Genomic DNA, 24890 nt, shown 5'->3' with positions numbered 1-24890 from the left:
TTGACCTTCTCTGACTCTCCTGATATCAATCAACTAAGACTTGGACCCTGTTGACCTTTGCCCCAATTCTATGCTGAATTCTCTGCTCAAGATCTGATAGAGTGCCTGAAGAACTATGGACACAGGTTCGTGACATTGTACAGGGGGGCAGTGATCAAAACAATCCCCAAGGAAAAGAAACGCAAAAAGGCAAAATGGTTGTCTGAGGAGGCCTTACAAATAGCTGAGAAAAGAAGAGAAGTGAAAGGCAAAGGGGAAAAGGAGAGATATACCCACTTGAATGCAGAGTTCCAAAGAATAACAAGGAAAGAGAACCACTTCCTCAGTGATCAATGCAAAGAAATAGAGGAAACAATAGAATGGGAAAGACTAGAGAGATCTTTTCAAAAAAATTAGAGATACCAAGGGAACATTTCATGCAAAGATGGGCTCGATAAAGGACAGAAATGGTATGGACCTAACAGAAGCAGAAGATATTAAGAAGAGGTGGCAAGAATACACGGAAGAACTGTACAAAAAATCTTAATGACCCAGATTAACTACCAGGGTGTGATCACTCACCTAGAGCCAGACATCCTAGAATGCGAAGTCAAGTGGGCCTTAGGAAGCATCACTATGGACAAAGCTAGTGGAGGTGATGGAATTCCAGTGGAGCTATTTCAAATCCTAAAAGATGATGCTGTGCAAGTGCTGCACTCAATATGCCAGCAAATTTAGAAAACTCAGCAGTGGCCACAGGACTAGAAAAGGTCAGTTTTCATTCCAATCCCAAAGAAAGGCAATGCCAAAGGATGTTCAAACTATCACACAATTGCACTCATTTCACATGCTAGCAAAGTAATGCTCAAAATTCTCCAAGCTAGGCTTCAACAGTATGTGAACTGAGAAGTTCCAGATGTTCAAGCTGGATTTAGAAACGGCAGAGGAACCAGAGATCAAATTGCCAACATCGGTTGGATCATAGAAAAAGCAAGAGTGTTCCAGAAAAATATCTACTTTTGCTTCATTGACTATGCTAAAGCCTTTGACTGTGTAGATCACAACAAACGAAAATTCTTCAAGAGATGGGAATACCAGACCAGCTTACCTGCCTCTTGAGAAATCTGTATGCAGGTCAAGAAACAATTAGAACTGGACATGGAACAACAAAATTGAGAAAGGAGTACGTCAAGGCTGTATACTGTCACCCTGCTTATTTAACTGATATGCAGAGTTCAGTTCAGTTGCTCATTCATGTTTGACTCTGCAACCCCATGGACTGCAGCACGCCAGGCTTCCCTGTCCATCACCAACTTCCAGAGTTTGCAAGAGTATATGCAGAGTACATCATGCAAAATGCCAGGCTGGATGAAGAAGTTGGAATCAAGATTGCCAGGAGAAATATCAATAACCTCAGATATGCAGATGACATCACCCTTATGGCAGAAAGCAAGAGGAACTAAAGAGTCTCTTGATGAAGATGAAAGAGGTGAGTGAAAAAGCTGGCTTAAAATTCAACATTCAGAAAAGTAAGATCATGGCATCTGGTCCCATCACCTCAAGGCAAATAGATGGGGAAACAATTGTCACACCCAAGGGGCACACTGTCTCTACAACAGGGGACACAATGTAATAATTAAGAGCATGATTCTGATTTGAATATTGCCTCCATTAATACTGGCCTGTGAAATCAGCAAGTTGCTTAACCTTTCTGAGCCTTAGTTTTCTCATCTTGGAAGAGTTGTTGGGGGGAATTCAGTGAGATCATGTGTGAACCTGCCATGTGGCACGCAATAGAGATTAGTAAGTGCAGAGCAGTGTAATTGCTTGGAGTGATGCTCCTGGCCCACGTGCCTGTACTACAGAAAATGACAATGCCTTGACACGCGAGACTGCAAGGCAGTGCTGCCCATGGTAGAGGCACAGCCCCCTCCTTCCTCAGGACATTACTCATGTGCCATTCATCTGCTCTCCCTGGTGACTGCCAAATGCACAGAAGCTGGAGACTCACATTCACATCCAGGAACTGGAGATACGCGCAGCCAAAGGAGCCCTCGGGCAGACTGCGGAGCTTGCCCATGTCGAGGGTGGACAGCGAGATCCGGGGACGCTCCCTGTGAAGCAGGAGGCAGGACTCAGATACTGGGAAGGCACCAGCAAAGGCAAGTGAAAGGTCCAGCTAGATTAAGGGTTTGAGAGGTGAAGGGGCAGAGGGCAGCAAAGGGGTCAAGTCCTAATGGATCCTCTACTACTGGCAAGGCCAGTGGCAGGGACTGAAGAGACTACCACAAGCTAAGACTATGCTTCCTGCCTTAGGTAAACAGGCCTCAGATGTGATCTGGGTATTCACACAGGGCACTGCAGGGGTGGGGGTTACAGGCACCATATGTTATGGGACGTTAGTGAAGGCACAAGAGCCCTGTTGTTGGAACTGGGCTGAGGCCACCATACTGCACTGTCCAGAGGTCATCAGAGTTGTCTATGTGAATGACATCCATGGAGCTGGAGAGTGCCCAGCCTGTGCAACCATCCATGGTCATGGTGTCAAGAAGAGTTCCCTAGAGGAACAGAGGAACACCATGTGATTCCAGAGAAATCAGAATCCCCAAAGAATGCCCTCAATCCCCCAGGCAGAGCTGGGTCCTACTGCAGGATCTGGGCGCCCTCTGGATCCCTCTCCATCTGGTCCCTGAGGACCTTCAGGGTACGGTGTCCTGTGGTCTCTCCCAGAACTGCAACCATGTCTGAAAGACAAAAAAATGGGGACAAATGGAGGCTATAATCTTAGGTAAATTATCTGACCTGGTCTAAACCTTAATTTCATACATGATAAAACAAGAGTATCCAGCTCTTAGTTATGAAGATTCAAGTTAAACGGTAAATCACCTGGCACACAGTAAAGCTCAATACGGCTAGTTATTACTGTTATCAGTCTAATGGGGTGAGGCGGCTCCAGCTAGCACAATGTTCCAAAGAGTTAGTAAATCACTTTCACATGCATCATCAGGACAGAATGGTGGGTAGACTCTGGTATCAGACAGTGCTGGGTTCAAGCCCCATTTTGATCACTATGTAGGTGACTGTGTGCAAACTGCTTCACATTTCCCATCTTCAGTGTCCTAATATGTGAAGTGCAGGTGATACCTTTCTTTTAGGGTTAATGTTAAGTCAAGAAGGTTACGCATATAAAACACTTAACACAGTGAGCAAGTAAAATAAGGGCTCAGTGAGCAGCATTATTAAATGATAAAAGCATTATCATTTTTACTGGAAAGAATAACAGTGCTTTCAGGTCTAAGAATCCTAGGGGGGATGAGAAAAACACTGTAGGATCCCAAAGCGTCCTATTAAAACATCCAGCAAACATTTATTGAGCATTTATTATGTGCCATGCAGGATCCCAAATGCTAACAGGATGTTATCATTTGATGGGTGCTCATAAATTATCTAGTCCAGAGGTTCTCAATGTGTCTGGGTAACAGAATCTCCCAGGAAGCAGTTTAAAAAGGCTGAAGCTCAGATCCCACTTCCCTTCCATCCTCTCCTACCCACTCCTAGCAGATTCCAATTGTGTGAATTTAGGGTGGGACCCTGGCATCTACATTTTTATGAATGTTTCGGATGATTATGACTTTCAGCCAGGTTTGGGTACCCTGGCCTAGTCTAATCTACAGTTAACCAAGCAAACAGGGAGGCTTTGACATTGGCCGGGACCTGTGGGGCTTTCAAGGCAAGGGCACACCAGGCCCCGGACCCTGGACCCCCGTTGTTGTTCAGTTGCTCAGTCCTGTCCGACTCTTTGCGACCTCATGGCCTGCAGCAGGCCAGGCTTCCCTGTCCTTCACTATCTCCTGCAGTTTGCTCAAACTCACGTCCATTAGGTCAGTGATGCCATCCAACCATCTCATCCTCTGTGGCCCGCTTCTACTCCTGCCTTCAATCTTTCCCAGCATCGGGGTCTTTTCCAATGAGTTGGCTCTTCGCAACAGGTGGCCAAAACATTGGAGCTTCAGCATCACTCCAGATCCCTCAGTTCAGTTCAGTTCAGTCGCTCAGTCATGTCTGACTCTTTGCGACCCCATGAATCGCAGCATGCCAGGCCTCCCTGTCCATCACCAACTCCTGGAGTTCACTCAGATTCATGTCCATCGAGTCAGTGATGCCATCCAACCATCTCATCCTCGGTCGTCCCCTTCTCCTCCTGCTCCCAATCCCTCCCAGCATCAGAGTCTTTTCCAATGAGTCAACTCTTCGCATGAGGTGGCCAAAGTACTGGAGCTTCAGCTTTAGCATCATTCCTTCCAAAGAAATCCCAAGGTTGATCTTCAGAATGGACTGGCTGGATCTCTTTGCAGTCCAAGGGACTCGCAAGAGTCTTCTCCAACACCACAGTTCAAAAGCATCAATTCTTCGGCGCTCAGCCTTCTTCACAGTCCAACTCTCACATCCATACATGACCACAGGAAAAACCATAGCCTTGACTAGACAGACCTTCGCTGGCAAGGTAATGTCTCTGCTCTTGAATATGCTATCTAGGTTGGTCATAACTTTTCTTCCAAGGAGTAAGCATCTTTTAATTTCATGGCTGCAGTCACCATCTGCAGTGATTTTGGAGCCCCCCAAAATAAAGTTTGACACTGTTTCCACTGTTTCCCCATCTGTTTCCCATGAAGTGATGGGACCAGATGCTATGATCTTCGTTTTCTGAATGTTGAGCTTTAAGCCAACTTTTTCACTTTCCTCTTTCACTTTCATCAAGAGGCTTTTTAGCTCCTCTTCACTTTCTGCCATAAGGGTGGTGTCATCTGCATATCTGAGGTTATCGATATTTCTCCCGGCAATCTTGATTCCAGCTTGTTTCTTCCAGTCCAGCGTTTCTCATGATGTACTCTGCATATAAGTTAAATAAGCAGGGTGACAATATACAGCCTTGACGTACTCCTTTTCCTATTTGGAACCAGTGTGTTGTTCCATGTCCAGTTCTAACTGTTGCTTCCTGACCTGCATACAGATTTCTCAAGAGGCAGGTCAGGTGGTCCCGATCCCTAGTTGCCCCAATAAAGCGCCAGCGACGCTGGCTGCCTTACCGTGGCGATAGGGATCGTAGAGCGCCATCCCGGCAGAGCCGGCGGCCAGCAGCACCTTCTGCAGCAGGGAGGTGGGGATGTGTTCAGGGTAGAGCAGGCCGGCCCCATGGCTCACAGCTCTGAGGGGAACACCTGCGGGGCAAGAAAACAGACAAGCGGTCAAAAGAGCGGAGCGGGGCACGTCCCCGGCCCTTCTTCCCGCGCCCTGGCCACTTGCCTGCAGGAGGGCCTGGACTGCCGCGGAAGGCGCAGAGCGGGCGCAGGACCCCGCGCAGCAGCGTCACCATGGCAGCGGGCACCTTCAGACGTCCTGGTGGGGATGAGCCGGGCAAGGCCGACTCCACCCCCCGCCCCCAACTTCTCTGGCGACGGCGCGCCGCAGAAGTCAAAAGGACTCGAGCTCTACTGCGGGGAGTGGAGAAGGGCCTTTTGGGCGGGAAAAATAGCACGGACAGGAAAAGCCTCTCGCTATGCATGAAAAAAACCTAGGCAACCCCTTTGTCACCTACACCCACGGATATAAAATCCTTCTCATTTCACCTCACCTCCAAAAGAGGTGTCCAAGTAAGCCTCGCCAGGTTTGGGGTTCAGCACCGGACCCTACGTCGCTCTCCGTAGCACGTTTTCCCCCCGAGGACAATAAGAAGCGAACCACTTCCGTCCGTGAAACATAGCGGCGCCCATTGGTAGTAGCACATTTGGGGGCGGGACCATATAGCACTTCCGTCTGCGTTCAGCTGTTGGGCGAGCTCGGGCTGCGCGGGCTTCAAGTATGGGGTCCGCCGGCCTGGCTCGGCTGCAGGGGCTCTTCGCAGTCTACAAGCCTCCCGGGCTAAAATGGAAGCATCTACGGGATACTGTGGAGCTGCAGCTTCTGAAAGGTGAGTGCCTCGAGCCAGACCCAGGATCCCGCTCCCGTTCCCGAGGATTCCATCTCAGCTTCTGATCTTTGTTGCAAAATAAGATCGTGTGACCCAGTCGTCTGGGCAGAGCGGTTTCCTGACTGACTGTTCGGTTCATAGTACCTCGCTTTCTCCCGTATTCAGATGGGTAAACAGATTTAGTACTGTCCGTGGTCATAAGTAATTAATAAGTGGTAAAGTCTGGGAAGCTGAGCGCCGAAGAATTGATGCTTTTGAACTGTGGTGTTGGAGAAGACTCTTGAGAGTCCCTTGGACTGCAAGGAGATCCAACCAGTCCATTCTAAAGGAGATCAGTCCTGGGTGTTCTTTGGAAGGACTGATGCTAAAGCTGAAACTCCAATACTTTGGCCACCTCATGCGAAGTTGACTCACTGGAAAAGACTCTGATGCTGGGAGGGATTGGGGGCAGGAGGAGAAGGGGACGGCAGAGGATGAGATGGCTGGATGGTGTCACCGACTCGATGGACGTGAGTCTGAGTGAACTCCGGGAGTTGGTGATGGACAGGGAGGCCTGGCGTGCTCCAATTCATGGGGTCGCAAAGAGTCGGACACGACTGAGGGACTGAACTGAACTGAAAGTCAAGATTTGAACCCAAGTCTGTTTCTTAACTTCTGCTCTTCTCTGCACTGTGGGCTTTCAGCTGTCTTCTACAACAGAATTGATGAGATGTTCTTTACGTGTATTCAGGTCTCAATGCTGGGAAGCCTCCTGCCCCTAAACAGCGTGTTCGATTCCTGTTGGGCCCCATGGAAAGCAGCAAGGAGAAGGAGCTGACCCTCACAGCCACCCGTGTGCCCACACTCATCAACCATCCGCTGGGTAATGCGCGTTCAGGAAAGGGGCTGGGTGTTGCTTCCCTCGGAAATCCCTGCCCAAAATCAGTGTGTCCCAGCCAGACTCCTCCTGTCCCAGACCAATGTAGGACCACAGTGGCAGTGAAGTGTTTGACCAGAGATTGGCAGAATTTCCCGGAAAGGGCTGCTGCTGCCGCCGCCGCCGCCGCCGCCGCTGCTGCTGCGTCGCTTCAGTCATGTCTGGCTCTGTGTGACCCCATAGACGGCAGCCCACCAGGCTCCCCCGTCCCTGGGATTCTCCAGGCAACAACACTGGAGTGGGTTGCCATTTCCTTCTCCAATGCATGAAAGTGAAAAGTGAAAGTGAAGTTGCTCAGTCGTGTCTGACTCTTATCGACCCCATGGACTGCAGCCTACCAGGCTCCTCCACCCATGGGATTTTCCAGGCAAGAGTACCAGAGTGGGGTGCCATTGCCTTCTCCGTGGAAAGGGCTAGATAGTCAATAGTTTAGGCTTTGCAGGTTTCTGTGATTGTAGTGCAGAGCAGCTATAGACAGTATGTAATGAGCCTGGCTGTGTTCCAGTAACACTTTACCTGTGGATTTGTTGTTGTTTACTCACTAAGTTGTGTTCTCTAAGTTGTGTTTGATTCATTTCGGACCTTGTGGATTGTAGCCTCCCAGGCTCCTCTGTCCATAGGATTTCCCAGGCAAGAATCCTGGAATGCACTGCCATTTCCTTCTCAAGGGGATTGAATCCGCATCTTCTGCATTGGCAGGATTCTTTACCACTGAGCCACCAGGGAAACCAGGCGTCACTGACTGAATGGACGTGAGTTAGAGTAAACTCTGGGAGTTGGCGCTGGACAGGGAGGCCTGGCGTGCTGGAGTCCATGGAGTTGCAAAGTGTCAGACACGACTGAGCGACTGAACTGAACAGACCATGGAAGCCCCTTGCTTGTGGATACTGACATTTGAATTTCATGTATTTTTCATATATCATGAAATAGTATTCTTTTCAGTTTTTAAGACCACTTAGTAATATTAGAATCATTTTAACTTGTGGGCCGTAAAAAAGCAAAACTTGGGGATTTGACCTGTGGACTGTAGTTTGCTGACCCCTTTATTATTCTGGGATTCCAGGTAAAAATTGAGACCCTCAGGTAGAAGTCCTAAGGACAGAATTTGGAACTCCTGTGAAACAGTGACTTAAAAAAATTTTTTTTTAATTTTATCGAAGTATAATTGATTTACAATATTGTGTCAATTTGTGCTATACAGCAAAGTGATTCAATTATACATATGTATACATTCTATTTCACATTCTTTTCCATTATGGTTTATCACAGGATATTGAACATAGTTTCCTATGCTATACAATAGGACCTGGTTGTTTATCCTTTCTGCATATGTGTGTGTGTGCTCAGTCACTCAGTTGTGTCCCACTCTTTGCAACCCCATGGACTGTAGCCAGGCTTCTCTGTTCATGGAATTTTCCAGGCAAGAATACTGGACTGGGCTGCCATTTCCTTCTCCAGGGGGTCTTCCGGACCCAGGGATCAAATGTGAATCTCTTGTGTCTCCTGCATTTACAGGTGGATTCTTTCCCACTGCACCACCTGGGAAGCCCATTCGATATAAAATAGTTTGCATCTGCTTATCCCAAACTCGCAAGCCATCCTTCCCCTACTTCCCTTCGCCTTTGACAACCACAAATCTGTTCTCTGTGTCTGTGAAGAGTGACATTTTATAGTCAACGAAGCTAACCAACAGTGAAACTAGTTCCAGTAATGAGCCCCCATCATTAGATATAATTAAAGTGTATGTTTGGGAGGCTATCGGAAGGCTAAGAAGCTTAGAGGCCAGGAACCTCTAAAACCCCTTGGACAGAAATATTCAGTGAGTCAACAGTATTCAGTTCAGTTGCTCAGTCATGTCCAACTCTTTGCGACCCCATGGACTGCAGCAGGTCAGGCTTCCCTGTCCATCACCAACTCCTAGAGCTTGCTCAAACTCATGTCCATCCAGTTGGTGATGCCACCCAACCATCTCATCCTCTGTCATCCCCTTCTCCTCCTGCCTTCAATCTTACCCAGCATCAGGGTCTTTTCTAGTGAGTCAGTCCTTCACATCAGGTAGCCAAAGTATTGGAGTTTCAGCTTCATCATCAGTCCTTCTAATGAATATTCAGGGTTGATTTCCTTTAGGATTGACTGGTTTGATCTCCTTGCAGTCCAAAGGACTCTCAAGAGTCTTCTCAAACACCATAGTTCAAAAACAACAATCTTTGGCACTCAGCTTTCTTTAAAGTCCAACTCTCCCATCCATACATAACTACTGGAAAAACCATAGCTTTGACCAGACGGGCCTTTGTTGGCAAAGTAATGTCTCTGCTTTTTAATATGCTCTCTAGGTTGGTCATAGCTTTTCTTCCAAGGAGCAAGCATCTTTTAATTTCATGGCTGCATTCACCATCTGCAGTGATTTTGGAGCCCAAAAATATAAAGTCAGCCACTGTTTCCACTATTTCCCCATCTATTTGCCATGAAGTGATGGGACTGGATGCCATGATCTTAGTGTTCTGAATGCTGAGTTTTAAGCCAACTTTTCACTCACCTCTTTCACTTTCATCAAGAGGCTCTTTAGTTCATCTCCGTTTTCTGCCATAAGGATGGTGTCATCCCCATATCTGAGGTTATTGATATTTCTCCTGGCAATCTTGATTCCAGCTTGTGATTCATCCAGCCCAGCATTTCACATGATGTACTCTACATATAAGTTAAATAAGCAGGGTTACAATATACAGCCTTAATGTACTCCTTTCCCAATTTGGAACCAGTCTCTGTTGTTCCATGTCCAGTTCTAACTGTTGCTTCTTGACCTACATACAGGTTTCTCAGGAGGTAGGTAAGGTGGTCTGGTATTCTAATCTCTTTAAGACTTTTCCACCATTTCCAAAACCCCTTGGACAGAAATATTCAGTGAGTCTACAGTATAACAACAGCAATAGCAAGTATCATGTGTTGAGGGCCTACTCTGTACTAGGTACTATGTTAAGCTTTTCCCAAGTACCATCTCATTGAATCCTGTGAAGTGGGTCCTAGTCCCATTTCACAAATGGTAAGACAGAAGTTCAGTGTTGGCTAATGTTAAATCATGTAGCCTGGATTCATTAGACTCTTAACTACCCCATGCTGTTACCCTAGGTTCCTCTTGATCTTCAGAAATGTAAAAGCTTCTAGCTCATTCTTGCATTCATTCATTTTTTTTTTTTTTACATCTTTCTTGAAGTATAATTGATGTACCAAAACCTGTACATAATTATATCTGTTTGATGAGTCACTCATTCTTTTGGGAAATGGGTTATTTCCTGAGCAGTCAGTGAGTTCTGGGCTCTGTGAACACACAGACCCAGGAATTCGCAGCCTCCATTTTCTCACTGGGAGACTGCCCAGAACCTGCTTTCCACAGGAGCTGGATAAGGAACCCCCCAATCTTAATTCCAGTGTTCTGCCTAATGCACTCAAAGCCCTTCATTGAGGGAATGGTGACAGGCAGACTTAACAGGCCTTTTGGGTTGCCTTTTCTCTGGGCCCCGGAAACTGAAGAAATGGTTTGGGACCCCAGGTTCCTTGGTGGGGAAGCCTGAAAGTCCAGCTTGATGCTGATTTGGGCTCCATGAGGCAACATTCTAGGAATGAGATCGCCATGTGGGCCCAAAACCATCCTGGAGGCTGGGTTCACTGAGGATAAAGACCTCATTTGTTTCTTTCCAGTTCGTGGACTGGCATTCACCAGCCTGAAGGTTGGCGTGGGACACCGACTGGATTCCCAGGCATCTGGGGTGCTTGGTAGGTGGTGTGGTGAGTCTGGGGTGCAGTGATAGAGGCCTGGGGAGCTCTGAGGAGCCCAGCCCACTTCTCACCTGACTGCCACTTCCCACTCCTGCCTTCCTCCCCTGATCCCTCCCAAGTCCGATCTCTAGGAAGACGACTGGTGGAAAGAGGAATGTCCTGATCGTCTATCCTTATCAAGTGACTCTTGCCTGTGACATGTGGTTTGAAACCCTTTGTACACATGTATTCACCATAACAACGTCGTTTGGTAGATCCTGTATGATTTTAGGAAGAAAAGTAAGCCTCGAGGAGCACAGATGATTTGTCTTGGGTCATGTAGCGAGCGACAGTCCCTGGACCAGAGAGGAAGCCTCTTGCTTGTGTGGGGTAACCAAGTGCCTGACCCTGGCCCCGCTGGCAGAGCTCTAGATGTCGCTGGGCACACAAAGCCCCAAGTCATGAGCCATCTGTGTCCCCAGGGTCAGGCGGTGGCCACGTCCTCCATGCACAATAGTCACAGCAACTTGTCCTGCTTCCTGGGACACAGGCGGGCGGACGTGATCTCATGTGCCCCTCCCGGGGTACCCTCTCCAGGAGTGAATGAAGGGTCATTCTTTCCTTCAACCAGAGGGAAAAACAGACCCGAAGAAAGGCAGGGAGTGGCAACAATGCCCCCGCTTATTGGACCTGTCGTTTGTGCCGACCGCTTCCTTCCCACTCATTGCCTCGGTCATCACAACACCCACAGAGATCAGACAGTAATTTTATCCCCATTTTACTGATGCGGAGCCTGAGACCCAAGGAGATTAAAGGACATGCTGAGAACTATCCCCAGATGGGAGTATAGGTCTGTGTGACTGGGCTGGTGGTCTCTTACTTTTGAGTGTCAGGATCCCCGGGGAGCTTGCTAAGGACCCTAGCCTCCCACCCCCACTCTCACCCCCATTCCCACTTTGAGTCAGAGTCCGTATGTGTGGCTGGGACCTGGAAATCTGCCTTTTCATACACGTGCCCAGAGGCTTCCTTGCTTCCAGTAGAAGATGCTCTCCTTGCCCCCTGGCTGCCATACCCATCAGAAGTGGGAGTGTTCTGCTGGAGGGGGTGGGGGTTGGAGAGCCCAGGGGAACTGGAAGGGGGAGCCCAGTGTAAGATCAGGCTGGGGTACCTTTCAGTGCTCGGCGTGGGACACGGACGCGGGCTCCTCACTGATATGTACAACGCTCACCTCACCAAGGTACGGGGGCTGGGGACTGCCTGCTTATCCCTCCGCCCTTTCCCTGGGGGTCACTGGTAGGATTCTGAAGCGGAGAGGATTCCATGAGGGATAGGCATTTGGGGGCAGGGCAAGTCTTGTGCTAGGGGAAGCTGAGCAACAGCATTAGCGTGACAGCTGGTGGTGTCCCATGCTGACTGCTGTGTGCCCAGCGCCGTGTGTGGGATGCCTTACAGCATCCCCGTGAGATGGGATCTACTGTTAACCCATTTTACAGATGAAAGAATGAGGCCCCAAAGAGGAGATGACACTTGTTCTGGCTCACACAGCCTTTATTTCTTAAATTTTTTTGGCCACACCCCTGGGCTTGCAGGATCTTAGTTCCTCAACCAGGGATTGAACCCTTGGCCCCAGCGGTGAAAGTGCAGAGTCGTACCCATTGGACTGCCAGGGAATTCCCTCACACAGCCTCTAAGGAGGCAGAGCTGGGATTTGAACCTGGGTCTGTCTGACCCCAGAGCCTGATCTTGATACCACTGCATTCTCTCCACAATGCTGAGAAGTGGATACCACCGTCTCGGCGTCAGGGAGCTTGCATCCCTGCTGGGCTGTGGGGTCTGGCTTCACGAGTGTGTGCAGAGATGCCACGTTAGGAGACCTAGGGTGTTCGTGGTTAAGAGCAGAGATTGTGGAGCCAGGTGGCTTCGCTTTAAAACTCCAGCTTGTAGCACTGTTGTAGCCAGCTCTGTGTCCTGGGCTGGATTGCTTAACATCTATGTGCGTCCATTTCCTCATCTTTGAAATGGGAGTGAAAATAGTACCTCCTCCGTAGGCTTACTGTGAAGATTAAATTAGTGGCAGTATGTAACGGGCTCAGCACAGCCACTCGCATGTGGTGGATGCTCAGTCAATGTCACCACTGTCGTCCTCACACTCATTGTCATTACTCTTATCTGAGGCAGAGGCAGGTAGCTGCACAGATCGTATTTGGAGGGAGGAGAGAAGCCGACAGTCTCCGGGGAGGGGCCTGGGAAGCTCTGGTGTCAGGTTGGATGGAAGTGGAGAGGCGTGGAGGCTGGGGTTGGTCATAGGGTGGCTCTGGGCGCCCTGTGCAGGCTGCCGACGCTGCTTGCCATCACAGGAAAGTCCGGTGCCCTTCCCCAGAGGGCAGCTGGGCAGGGGCCGAGCGCCCGAGCTCCCTGAGCGCCCCCCACCCCCAGCCTCAGTCTAGCACCCTGGGGTTCTGAGCTGCTGGACCACACCTCCTTCCTCCGTGCAGGGCTTAGACCATACCCATACCTTGCCTCCCCGTCCTCCAGGATTACACCGTGCGCGGCCTCCTGGGCAAAGCCACAGACGACTTCTGTGAGGACGGGCGGCTGGTGGAGAAGACGACATATGGTAAGAGCCCAAGGGAGACCCGGGGGCAGGAGGAGTGGGTGCTCCTGCCCCTTCAGTTGGTTCCGTTATGCTTCACCCCGACATGGGCCGTGAGGGTCCCTCTCAAACACTCGCAGACACACCAAGCCAGGGCTGGCTCCTGGGAGTGTGGACACGTGATTCTGTCTTCCGAGAGTTCCCTGTCCTCCCGATGCTTTCTCACCTGGCTTAAATGTCCCCGCCCCAGGGACGCTCCTCCAGCCCCCAGGCTTGGACCAGGTGTACTGTCAGAAGAGTCATCAGCTGACGATCAGTGGTTTCAATGTCTGTCTCCCACCAGGATGTCACCCATGAGAGCAGGGATGGTGTAGTTCCGCTCCTGTGGTCCCCCGTGGCACTGGGCCTAGCATGTGGGAAGCGCTGGATGGATCAATGGATGGGTGATGGATGGATGGGTAGATGGATAGGTGGCTTGTTCTTCATTTCTTGCTCTCCCCATGTTCTAAACTGTCCTGTAGGATCTGTTGGACGTGCTTGTTTGACACATTTCTGAGCACCAACATGCACCAGCCATTGTGGGGCGCACATATGGTGAATCAGATGGGGTCCCCAGTCTCAGTGGTCTCTCAGTCTAGCAAGGAAAGCAGACACACCACTACATCTCCTGGAGAAGATTAAAAACACGGCAAAGCGATGCTACATATTTGCACTTGTGGGTGTGTGTCAACTACCAACAAAATGTTCTGAAGACAGCTACCAGCTTGATACTTTTGGGAGGGCAGAAGCTGGAATTTGGAGGAGGGGAGTTGTTTGTTGGTGTTGGTCTGAATTTCTGGAAGAAGATTCTTAAGTCATTAAAAACTATTATAAACACCCAGGAAAACTAAGTGCCAGGAAAGAGAAGCAGGTAGAGAGCGTCAGGAGCCAGGAGGAGGAAGCTGCTGGCTTCCAGATAAGACAACAGCACGAATGAAACCAACAGGAGGGATGAGAGGCCCGTGCCCTTCCCAGCTGGCCAACCTTTAGTCCCTACACCTACTCTCAGAGCTCTGGCCAGTGGAGTCAGAAGTTGGCGCCTGTCCCAGCAGGCCCACAGGCTTGGTCTCCCCGCGGGTTTGAGCATCCCCAGGATTTGCTGCTGCCTGCCCCAGAATCCCTCGGTGGGACCTGTATGCAGAGCCTCTCCCACTTCTTGCCAACCCACTTCTGTGTTTGGACAGGTGGCACCCTCCCTCCAGGGATGCCTGGCACGAAAAACCTTGGACTGGGGCTCAGGGGTCCTGGCTTAGAAGAGCAGGCAAGTCATATCATACTATGAGCCTCATTTCCAGAAGAAAGTGGGATTTTTTTGTTGTTGTTGGTTGGTTTTTTGGGGGTGAGAGGGGGATGTGTTTGTCTTTTTTTCCAAGCCACGTGACATGCCAGATCTTAGCTCACTGACCAGGGATCAAACCCATGCCCCCTGCATTGGGAGAGCAGAGTCTTAATGAGTAGACCAATCAGGGAAGTCCCAAGAACAAAGCATTCTTAACATGAAGCCTGTGAATCCCTTGAGTTTGTCCTCCAGACATTGAGTTCATGGGTATATTTCTGAGAAGAGGGTCCAGAGCTTTCATAAGATTCTCAAAAGACTCTCAACCCCTGTACATGGGAATACTGGGACCTAAGGATGCGTGGGACCCCCTCTTGGTTTCAAGGACGGGGCTGGTTTGAAATTTCTAGTTTGCTGCCTCAGTGGGCACCTGTGCTGACCACCGCCTGGCTTTTCCAGACCACGTGACCAGAGAGAAGTTGGACCGCATCCTGGCTGTGATCCAAGGCTCCCATCAGAAGGCTCTGGTGACGTAAGAGAGGCCTGGCCCACACCCCCCTGCAAATGGGACCTCAAGGAAGCGCTGGGTGGTTGTTAAGTGCCTAAGTCGTGTCCAACTTATTATGACCCCATGGACAGCAGCACGCCAGGCCTCCCTGTCCTTCACCATCTCCCAGAGTTTGCTCAAACTCATGTCCATGGAATCAGTGATGCCATCCAACCATCTCATCCTCTGTTGCCCCTTTCTCCTGCCTTCAGTCTTTCCCAGCATCAGGGTCTTTTCCAGTAAGTTGGCTCTTGGCATCAGGTGGCCAAAGTACTGGAGCTTCAGCTTCAGCATCAGTCCTCCCAACGAATATTCAGGGTTGATTTCCTTTAGGAAGTGCTGGGCGGGGGAGCGGGTAGGGGGCGGAGATGGGGGGCCAGTGCTCGAAGGGTAAGAAGTTAACCCGCAGGGCTCTTGTAGGCTCTGCCTGCCCTAGGGCAGATTCCATGGATCTTCCCATCTGAGCCCAAAACTAGGCATAAGCACCCACTCCTTTCAGGGCGTGCAGAAATGTTTCCTTGTGCCAGGGCATGGGCCAGTCCCTCCCTAGTTGGGCTCGTAGGGAATATATGAGCTAACAGAGAAGAAAGCCAGGCGACCACATAGCATCTCAGCACAGAGTCAGGCGGAAGTAGTCAGTGCAGGTACGACTGAACAGGGGTAGAGCTTGCGGTTCAGGGTTGGAGGGCACCGGAAGAGGCTGCTGCCAAGGGGGCTAGAGGGACTGAGAAGGTGGGAAGCGAATGAAGAGCTTCAGGAAAGGCATGAGTGGGTCAGGGCCGGGGTGGGCAGTCAGCTGCCTGATCTGGCCCCTCCTGATCCCCAGGTACTCCAACCTCGACCTACAGACCCAGGAGGCCTACGAGATGGCCGTGAGCGGCGTGATCCGGCCCATGAACAAGTCCCCGATGCTGATCACTGGCATCCGATGCCTCCAGTTTGCGCCTCCGGAATTCCTCTTAGGTAAGTTGCTCCAGGAAGTTGGGGCAGTGCCACGAGGCTCCCGAGTTCATGTAGTCACTGTGGGAGACCCTTGCGGAGGCCAGCATGTGTGAGCGCTGATCTCGACTGGTCAAGGCAGCAGGGGCCCGCTTCGTTCCGAGCCTGAGGCTGGACTTGGCTGGTCACACGGCGTACAGAGCAGATAGATGTCTCCTGCCAAGTCTCCCTTTGAAGCCAGACCTTAACAAGCAGAGGTTATATGCAGTGGCCCCTCTCCAGAGCCACCCAGCGTCTCAGGTCACTGCGGGGCATCAGACACCACTTCCCCCTCTGCCCTGATCCCACCCAGCTCAGCACCCGCTCCATCGCCGCTCTTTCTTTGTTCATTGTGTTAACAAGGGCTCCTTTCTTGAGTGCTGACCAAGACTCTCCCGATGCTAAGTGTGATATAGAAATGATTCCTCACAACCACCTTTTTTTTTTGTCTTCACCGTGTGGCTTACCAGATCTTAGTTCACTGACCAGGGATTGAACCCATGCCCCTTGCAGTGGAAGCATGGTGTCCTAACCACTGGACCACAAGGAAAGTCCCAACCTGGGGGTTCCTCTGAAAAGGCAGATTCTGATTCAGCAGGTCTGGATGGGGCCTGAGACTCTGCCTGTCTTAACAGACTTTCAGGGCCTGCCCTGAGCTGCACTTAGAGGAGGAAGAGGTCTGGCTAAGGTTATTGCACAGCCAGGAGGGCTCCCGGGGTGTGGATTTAGATCAGTGACACCAGAGGCTGTGCTCCTGACCGCCACCTTTGCTGTGTGTCCCTGGCAGAGGTGCAGTGCATGCATGAGACGCAGAAGCAGCTGCGAAGGCTGGTGCACGAAATCGGCCTGGAGCTGAAGAGCACCGCTGTCTGTACCCAGGTGCGGCGGACACGGGACGGCTTCTTCACCCTGGATGATGCTCTCCTGAGGACCCAGTGGGACCTACCGAGCATCCAGGATGCCATCCAGGCTGCAGCACCCCGGGTGGCGGCAGAGCTGGAGAAGAGCTTGAGGCCTTGGCTGGGCACCCAGGAGCCCCCTGGTCCAGGCCAGCCCTGGGACTCCACGAGGCCACGTTCTGCCTTGGGGCCAGAGAGCCATGTGGGGCATTGACAGGCCAGCAGCTGGTGGAACAGTGGATGTCTAAAAATAAGAGCTGGAGGAACAGTGGATGTCTAAAAATAAGAATTGTTCGTGGCTGGAACTGCTGACTGCAGAACATGAGAGCAGGAGGGGCTTTTTGGCACATGACAGAAAACCTGAGGCTGTAGGAGAAACCATTAACAGGGAGTTCCCTAGTCAGGGAACTGAGATCCTGCAAGCCGTGTGGTGTTGCCAAAGAAAAAAAAGATCAACAGACTTAGCCTAGTTAAAAGCTTCTGTACAGAGGAAAAGATGCTAAATGGATGACAGACTGATAAAAGACAGTTGTTATAAGTTTAAGCAATAATATTTATAATATATAAAGAGTTCTTACAAAACAATAAGAAAAACATAGAAGAAAGTTGATCAAATGACGTGAATTGTGTGTTTGTATTGTAAAAGCAATCCAGATGGCTAGTAAACCTTAAATGATGTTCAGACTCTAGTGATGAAAGACGTTCAGATGAAAATGAGATGAAATTTTCCTTGCCTTTCAAATAAATTAAGAAAAAGATAACATCCATTATCGGGGAGGGTGTGAGAAGATGGGCAATTGATATACTTGGTGCCAAGTTGCTTCAGTCATATCCGACTCTTTGTGACCCCACGGACTGTAGCCCGCCAGGCTAGCTCTGTCCATGTGATTCTCCAGGCAAGAAAACGAGTGGGTTGCCATTTCCTTCTCCAGGGGATCTTCCCAAGCCAGGGATCAAACTAGCGTCTCCTGTGTGGGTAGGCAGATTCTTTACCACCAGGGCCATCTGGGAGTGCGCTTGCTAGGAATACACAACTGTGTAACCTTTCCGGAGCGATTTGATGGTATGTATCAGCATTTAAAATGCTCCTGCCCTGGGACTTCCCTGGTGGTCTGGTGGTTAAGAATTCGCCTGCCAGTGCCTGGGACGGGGATTTGATTCCTGCTCTGTGAACTAAGACACCACGTGCCCCTGGGTAACTAAGCCCGGCAGTGGTGGAGTCCTTGAGCCTGTGCTCCATAACAAGAGAGAGATCAGACTCGGTCCCCCTCTGCTGGGCGTGCAGAGCCTTCACCACTGGACTGCCAGGGAAGTCCTGGGAGGAAACCATTCTTAAAAGAAGGAAAACAAGGTCGTATTCTGGTCCCAGGGATTAGGACTTTGACACGTGAATTTTGGGGGGACATAACTTGACTCATAAGAGCTGGTTAGACACTCACCTGGGCTGGCCCAGTGCTTCTCAGAGCCCTGCTGTCCTGTAACCAGAAACCTCCCCCTGAGGTCAGGGGAGGCCCCTTCTGCTCCACTACCCCTGTTACTACAGCAGCAGTGGCTGACTGGGGCACATGTTATGCTGTGGTGAATAAACATCACCCCAGAACTTCTCCATGGGAGCGCTGGGGCCCAGGGCTGTTCAGAACTTTCCTCGCTGCCTGCCCAGGGAAGCGGCAAGGGCGCCGGGCCCCAGAGGCTCTGAGGGTGGCTCCCTGGGGCATAGACTGTCCCTGACCCCTCCAGGGCCTCTCCCAGCAGCTCCTCTTCCATGGTCCAAATAAGAATTTAAGATTTGATTGCACTGTGTATAAGAAGTGTATCTGGGGACTTCCTTGGTGGTCCAGTGACTAAGAGTCCACATTCCCAATGCAGGGACCCCAGGTTCGATCCCTAGTCAGGGAACTAGATCCCACATTCCACAACTAAAAGTTGGCACACTGCAGCTAGAAGTTTTCCTATGCTGTAACTAAGACCTGGTCCAGCCAAGTGAAAAATAATCATTACTTAAGCAATGGAGACAGTGATAGACCTCATATTCTTGGGCTCTAAAATCACTGCAGATGGTGACTGCAGCCATGAAATTAAAAGATGCTTGCTTCTTAGAAGAAAAACTATGACCAACCCAGACAGCATATTAAAAAGCAGAGACATTACTTTGCCAACAAAGGTCCATCTAGTCAAACCTATGATTTTTCCAGTAGTCATATATGGATGTGAGAGTTGGACTATAAATAAAGCTGAGCTCTGTAGAATTGATGCTTTTGAACTGTGGCATTGAAGACTCTTGAGAGTCCCTTGGACTGCAAGGAGATCCAACCAGTCAGTCCTAAAGGAAATCAGTCCTGAATATTCATTGGAAGGACTGATGCTAGAGCTGAAACTTCAATACTTTGGCCACCTCATGCAAAGAACTGACTCATTGGAAAAGACCCTGATGCTGGGAAAGATTGAAGTTGGGAGGAGAAGGGGACCACAGAGGATGAGATGGTTGGGTGGCATCACCGACTCGATGGACATGAGTTTGAGCAAGCTCTGGGAGTTGGTGACGGACAGGGAAGCCTGGTGTGCTACAGTTCATGGGGTTGCAAAGAGACACGACTGAGCGACGGAAATGAAGTGATTATTTTCTCGTTGTGCTGAGTCTTCATTGCTATGCACAGGCTTTCTTTAGTTGTGCTGAGCCAGGGCTACTCTTCATGGCGGTGCACCAGCTTCTCATTTCAGTGTCTTCTCTTGTTGCGGAATCTAAGTGCATGGACTTTAGTAGTTGTGGCTGTCAGGACTTAGAGCCTGGGGGCGTCAGTAGTTGCGGTGCAGAGGCTTAGTGCCCCATGGCATGTGGAATCTTCCTGGACCAGGGATCGAACCTGTGTCCCCTGTAGTGGCAGGCAGATTCTTCACCACTGGACCACCAGGGAAGTCCAGAGACTATAGTAATCCCTGTTTTACAGATGAGGAACTGAGGCATGAAGGGGACAAATAACAAAGGACACCTGACGAGGGAGTCCTGAGCCCGAGACCACATCTGTGCTGTTCAGAGTCAGCGTTACTGACCGCCACACCGTCCTGCCTCTTCTCAATCTATTGCTGCTTTTGTGGGGTCATTTACTAGCCAAGTCCGAGGCCTAGCACATGGTAGGCGCTTAGGTGCTATTTATTTAAGGAACTGAGTGCCTGGACTTCCCTGGTGGCTCAGCGGTAAAGACTCTGCCTGCCAACGCAGGTGTCATGGGTTCGACCCCTGGCCTGGGGGGATCCTATATGCTTCCGAGCAACTAAGCTCCTGTGCCACAATTACTGAGCCCAGAACGCTGCAGCTACTGCAGTCCGAGTGCCCTGGGGCCTGTCCTCCACAGGAAGAGGAGCCACCTCAACAAGAAGCCCGGATTCACCACAACTAGAGACTAGCAGCCCTTCGCCGTAACTAGAGAAAGCCTGAGTGACCACGAAGACCCAGCATAGCCAAAGCGAAAAAAACAAGCTGAGTATCTATTGTGATACTGCAATGTAAAAAGAGGTCTATTTTTGGGTCTTCCTCCCTAGCTCCCAGCCAGAGCTCCTAAAACCCTTGTAACTTCCTAAGCGATAAAGGTGAGAAGAACATCTTGAATATCTTTTGTTGTATGTTTTATGCCCAGTTCCTGAAAGAGCTCCAGAAGGTGAAAGTGGCAAGCATCTTTTCTTACTCATAACTAAGCCCCTTTCGGAACTTCCCTAGTGGATCAGCCAGTAAAGAATCCGCCTGCAATGCAGGAGACCTGAGTTCGATCCCTGGGTTGGGAAGATCCCCTGGAAAAGGGAAAGGCTACCCACTCCAGAATTCTGGCCTGTAGAATTCCATGGACTGTATAGTCCATGGGGTCCCAGTGAGTCAGACACGACTGAGTGACTTTCACGTTCCAATGGTTAAGACTCTGCACTTCCAGTGCAAGGGACTCTGGTTTGATCCCTGGTCCAAGAACTAAGAATCCCACTTGCCTTGGGACAACTAAGTCTGCGCCACAACTAGAGAAGAGCCCTCAGGCCGCAACAAAGAGCCAGAGAACTAAGACCCAACACAGCCAAATAAATAAAAACAAGCCCCTTTCAGCCACACCTGCCTACTTAATAGAAGCGCCATAAAAAACCCAAAGGATGGGGTTTTGAGAGCTGAGTTATCCAACACATTTGGGTGCTGGGGAAGGGGTGCAGCCAGAGAGGGCTTGGAAACCCAGCATGCCTCCCACATGGCATGCTTGCCCTGTGGACCTCCACCATTTGGTCCTTCCTGAGTTGTATCCTCTCTAATAAACTAGTGAACATAAGTGTTTCTCTGAGATGTGTGAGCTGTTAGAGCAAATTTTCAAACTTAAGGAGGGGGTCATGAGAGTTCCCAGCTTCAGTCAGCAGCACGTGTAGGTGACAACCTAGGACGTGTGGTCAGTGTCCGAAGGGGCAGGCTCATGGGACTGCGCCCTTGACCTGCATGATGTGGGCAAATTCCAGGCAGGCTGTGTCAGAACTGAGTTGTATTGTAAGTCACCCAGTCCTGTCCCTCAGGAATTACAGAATTGCTTGGTATGGAAAAGCCTCCACGTTTGGGGTCAGAAGTACTGTGTACAGAAAAGAAACAGGAGTTTTTACCTGTATATGTGCTCAGTATATACGTGTTACCTGAATAAATAACCAAAGTGGTTACTTTTGTATTTCCTTTGGCTGTGCAATATGAGAAACCTTAGTTCCCCAACCAGGGATAGAACCCATGCCCCCTGCCTTGGGAGCACAAAGTCTTAACCGTTAGACTGCCAGGGAAGTCCCTAAAGTGATTAATTTTTTAACAAAGTGGAATTATAATATACACAGTTATCACAATTGGCTTCTTTCATCCAACAGTAGAGTGTGGCCCTTTGCCTTTCCTGTTGGCTCTGGGTAAAGAACCCACCTGCCAATGCGGGAGACACGAGTTCAATCCCTGGGTTGGGAAGATCCCCTAGAGAAGGAAATGGCAACCCACTCCAGTATTCTTGCCTGGAGAATCCCGTGGACAGAGGAGCCTGGCAGGCTGCAGTCTGTGTTGTTTCGTTGCTCAGTCCAGACACAAATGAGTGACTCAGTGATGACAATATGGCCCTCTCCCTATCTGTCCATCAAGTACGAATGTTCCTTCCTCCAGACTCCATGGGGGTGCCCAGAGACACAGGGCTCTCTTAGAGGAAAGCCCTGACCTCTTCCCTCCTCTTGGGCTGTTCCTTCCCATTGTACGAATTGTGACTGCAGGATGTGGCAGCTTTCCCAAAGGCCTGGATTCAGCCAGTTTGGTAACGGTGCTCAGTTGCTCAGTTGTATCTGACTCTGTGACCCCATAGACTGTAACCTGCCAGGCTCCTCTGTCCATGGCATTCTCCAGGCAAGAATACTGCAAAGGGTTACCATCGCCTCCAAGGGATCTTCCTAACTCCAGGACTGAACCCTTGTCTCCTGCTCAGCAAGCAGATTCTTTATCGCTGCACCAGCTGGTCTGTCAGTTTATTCAACATTTACTCAATAAATATTCATTAGATGCCTACATATTATTGGCCACATGCTGGTATAGGCACCAGGAGTATATCAGTAAACAAGACAGCCTAAATGCTAAGTGGGGAAAGGGAAGTTAACTAGGGCTGCCTGAGCAGTCTTTTGAATAAAATGCTGAACAGGGTGAGCCACTGAGTCAGGAAATAACCTGGAAGTTGTTGTTCAGTCATTAAGTCGTGTCTGACTCTTTGTGACCCCATGGAATGCAGCACGCCAGGCTTCCCTGTCTTTCACTATCTTCTGGAGTTTGCTCAAACTCATGTCCATTGAGTCGGTGATGCCATCCTACCGTCTCATCCTCTGTTGCCCCCTTCTCCTGCCCTCAATCTTTCCCAGCATCAGGGTCTTTCCCAATGAGTTGGCTCATCACATCAGGTGGCCCAAGTATTGGAGCTTCAGCTTCAGTGTCAGTCCTTCCAATAAATATTCAGGGTTGATTTCCTTTAGGCTTGACTGGTTGGATCTCCTTGCCGTCCAAGGGACTCTCAAGAGTCTTCTCCAACACCACAGTTCAAAAGCATCAATTCTTCAGCTCTCAGCCTTCTTTATGGTCCAACTCTCACATCTTTACATGACTACTGGAAAAACCATAGCTTTGACTATACGGACCTTTGTCCGCAAAGTGATGTTTCTGCTTTTTAATATACTGTCTAGGTTTTTCATAACTTTTCTTCCAAGGAGCAAGCGTCTTTTATTTCCGAGGCTGCATTTACCATCCTCAGTGATTTTGAAGCCCAAGAAAAGAAAATCTGCCACTGTTTCCGCTTTTTCCCCATCTATCTGCCGGGAAGTGATAGGACTGGATGCCGTGATATTAGTTTTTTGAATGTTGAGTTTTAAACCAGCTTTTTCACTCTTGTGTTTCACCCTCATCAGCCAAGAAAACCTCCAGTGCAGTTCAAATGGTGTCTGATACATTCATGGCCCACAGTGGCCCAGGTGGAGATGCAGTGCCTACTGATAGCTTGACTGCCTGTCAATAAGAATCACCTTGGGTCCTTCACACCCAAGGTGAATATTCCAATGTTCCACATTCTCAGAAACTGGGGCCTTGGATCCTTTGTATCAGAATTTCCTTTGAGTCAGAAACTGCTGCGAGGCTAGGATGGAAGATTCAGGTTCCATGTGACTTATTTAACTTCACAGGGATAAGAGTCAGCATGAGCAGTGTTTGTTCCTTCAAAGAGGCCCCAACACTGGGGGCATTTCCTCTGGCATTTACACCAGTGACTTCTACAGATGATAAGAACTAGCTGGCCACTCTATTTTTCTTAATGTGGACTGATACCATCACTATAATTTGTTTCCAGGGCGTAGTGCCCTGCCCAGGGCCTGGGCAGGTTTGGCAGTCAGTAGACCAGTGAACCTGAAGGGACAATGATGATATCACTTCCCAGGGCTTCTGGTGTGCTGGGCTCTGTGCTAAGACCCTTACAGGGACTGTCTCACATAGTATGGAAGTTACTGTGATTACCTGCACTTCACAGGTGAGGCAAGCTGCTAGGGAGGGAGTGACCTCCTGCCTAGCTGAGCATCTGTCTCTCAGTAGGACCCTGCTGCCCCCCACCCCCATTTCTGTGCAGATAGTTACTCAAGACATCAGTTTAGCCTGCATGCCTCCTGCATCTCTGCATTGTATTCCATGCAGATGGAAATTAAAAGAAGGCCGAAGTAGCAATACTTATATCAGACAAAATAGACTTTAAAATAAAGACTGCTACAAGAGACAAAGGACAGCACTTAATGATCAAAGGCTCGATTCCAGAAGAAGATATAATGACTGTAAATAAATACGCATCTAGCAGAGGAGCACCTCAGTCCATAAGGCAATAGAAGGATCTGGGGGCAGAGAGAACCTAGAGTCATGGCCAAAATATTGAGCCAACGTGTAGCCCCGTCTGCCAGGAAAACCACCCCAAGCCTCTTAGCTGACGTCTCTAACCTTAGAGTACTTAACAACGATTGTTAAATTGTACCATGTATGTCAGCAACACGAGATTTGGGAATTGGGCTTTAAATTTTAAGTTACATGATTGAGTTTCTTATTTCAAGAAATAGACTGTTGAAGACAAAGTGCCAAATCGTCCTTACCATGCTCAGAGTGGGCTCTCAAGAACATCAACCTCATTGACAAACCCGCTGGCCTCCACGCTGGCCAGTAACCAGTTGAGGTAATGGGAACTAGGGTGCAACGGGGAGGAGGGGGTGCAGCCCTAGACCTTGGTGGTGGAGGGCCCTGGGTGTGAACCCCAACTTGCCCTGTTTACTGACTGGGTGATTTGATCTCTGTGACACCTGCTACAGCATGGATGAACCATAAAGACATTATGCTAATGATGGATATCATTATATTCATTATATTATAAGTGAAATAAACCTATCACCAGAAGACAAA

General features: G+C 49.6%; 2 protein-coding genes across 6 annotated transcripts in view; one reads left to right on the top strand and one right to left on the bottom strand.

Annotated features, from left to right (window-relative positions):
- The window catches only part of COQ4 (coenzyme Q4), a 10964-nt gene extending 5240 nt beyond the window's left edge, over positions 1 to 5724 (bottom strand). For 2 of the 3 annotated variants that reach the window (XM_040225260.1, XM_040225261.1), the window contains exons 1-4: positions 5284 to 5643; positions 5067 to 5198; positions 2627 to 2723; positions 1991 to 2093 (exon numbers count right to left, since the gene is read on the bottom strand). In XM_040225260.1, the coding sequence (XP_040081194.1) occupies positions 1991 to 2093; positions 2627 to 2723; positions 5067 to 5198; positions 5284 to 5542 (591 nt within the window). In that variant the 5' untranslated portion in view covers positions 5543 to 5643. Of the gene's footprint in view, positions 1 to 1990; positions 2094 to 2626; positions 2724 to 5066; positions 5199 to 5283 lie in introns of all 3 variants that reach the window. The other variant, XM_040225262.1, reaches the window with a different exon arrangement.
- On the top strand, positions 5494 to 24890 carry TRUB2 (TruB pseudouridine synthase family member 2). 3 transcript variants are annotated; one of them, XM_040225257.1, is made up of 8 exons: positions 5494 to 5947; positions 6678 to 6809; positions 10560 to 10634; positions 11792 to 11853; positions 13152 to 13233; positions 14984 to 15056; positions 15898 to 16034; positions 16837 to 17709. In XM_040225257.1, the coding sequence occupies exons 1-8, from the start codon at positions 5839 to 5841 to the stop codon at positions 17160 to 17162; spliced, it is 996 nt and encodes a 331-aa protein (XP_040081191.1). In that variant the 5' UTR covers positions 5494 to 5838; the 3' UTR covers positions 17163 to 17709. The 3 variants fall into 3 exon arrangements, with proteins under 3 accessions (XP_040081191.1, XP_040081192.1, XP_040081193.1); XM_040225259.1 differs by lacking the exon at positions 16837 to 17709 and adding an exon at positions 23642 to 24890 and having other exon boundaries at positions 5795 to 5947; XM_040225258.1 differs by lacking the exon at positions 10560 to 10634 and having other exon boundaries at positions 5787 to 5947.

The sequence above is a fragment of the Oryx dammah genome, unplaced genomic scaffold (assembly GCF_014754425.2).
Source record: "Oryx dammah isolate SB20612 unplaced genomic scaffold, SCBI_Odam_1.1 HiC_scaffold_25, whole genome shotgun sequence".
Classification (NCBI taxonomy): Eukaryota; Metazoa; Chordata; class Mammalia; order Artiodactyla; family Bovidae; genus Oryx; species Oryx dammah.
This window is presented reverse-complemented; position numbering and strand designations above follow the sequence as displayed.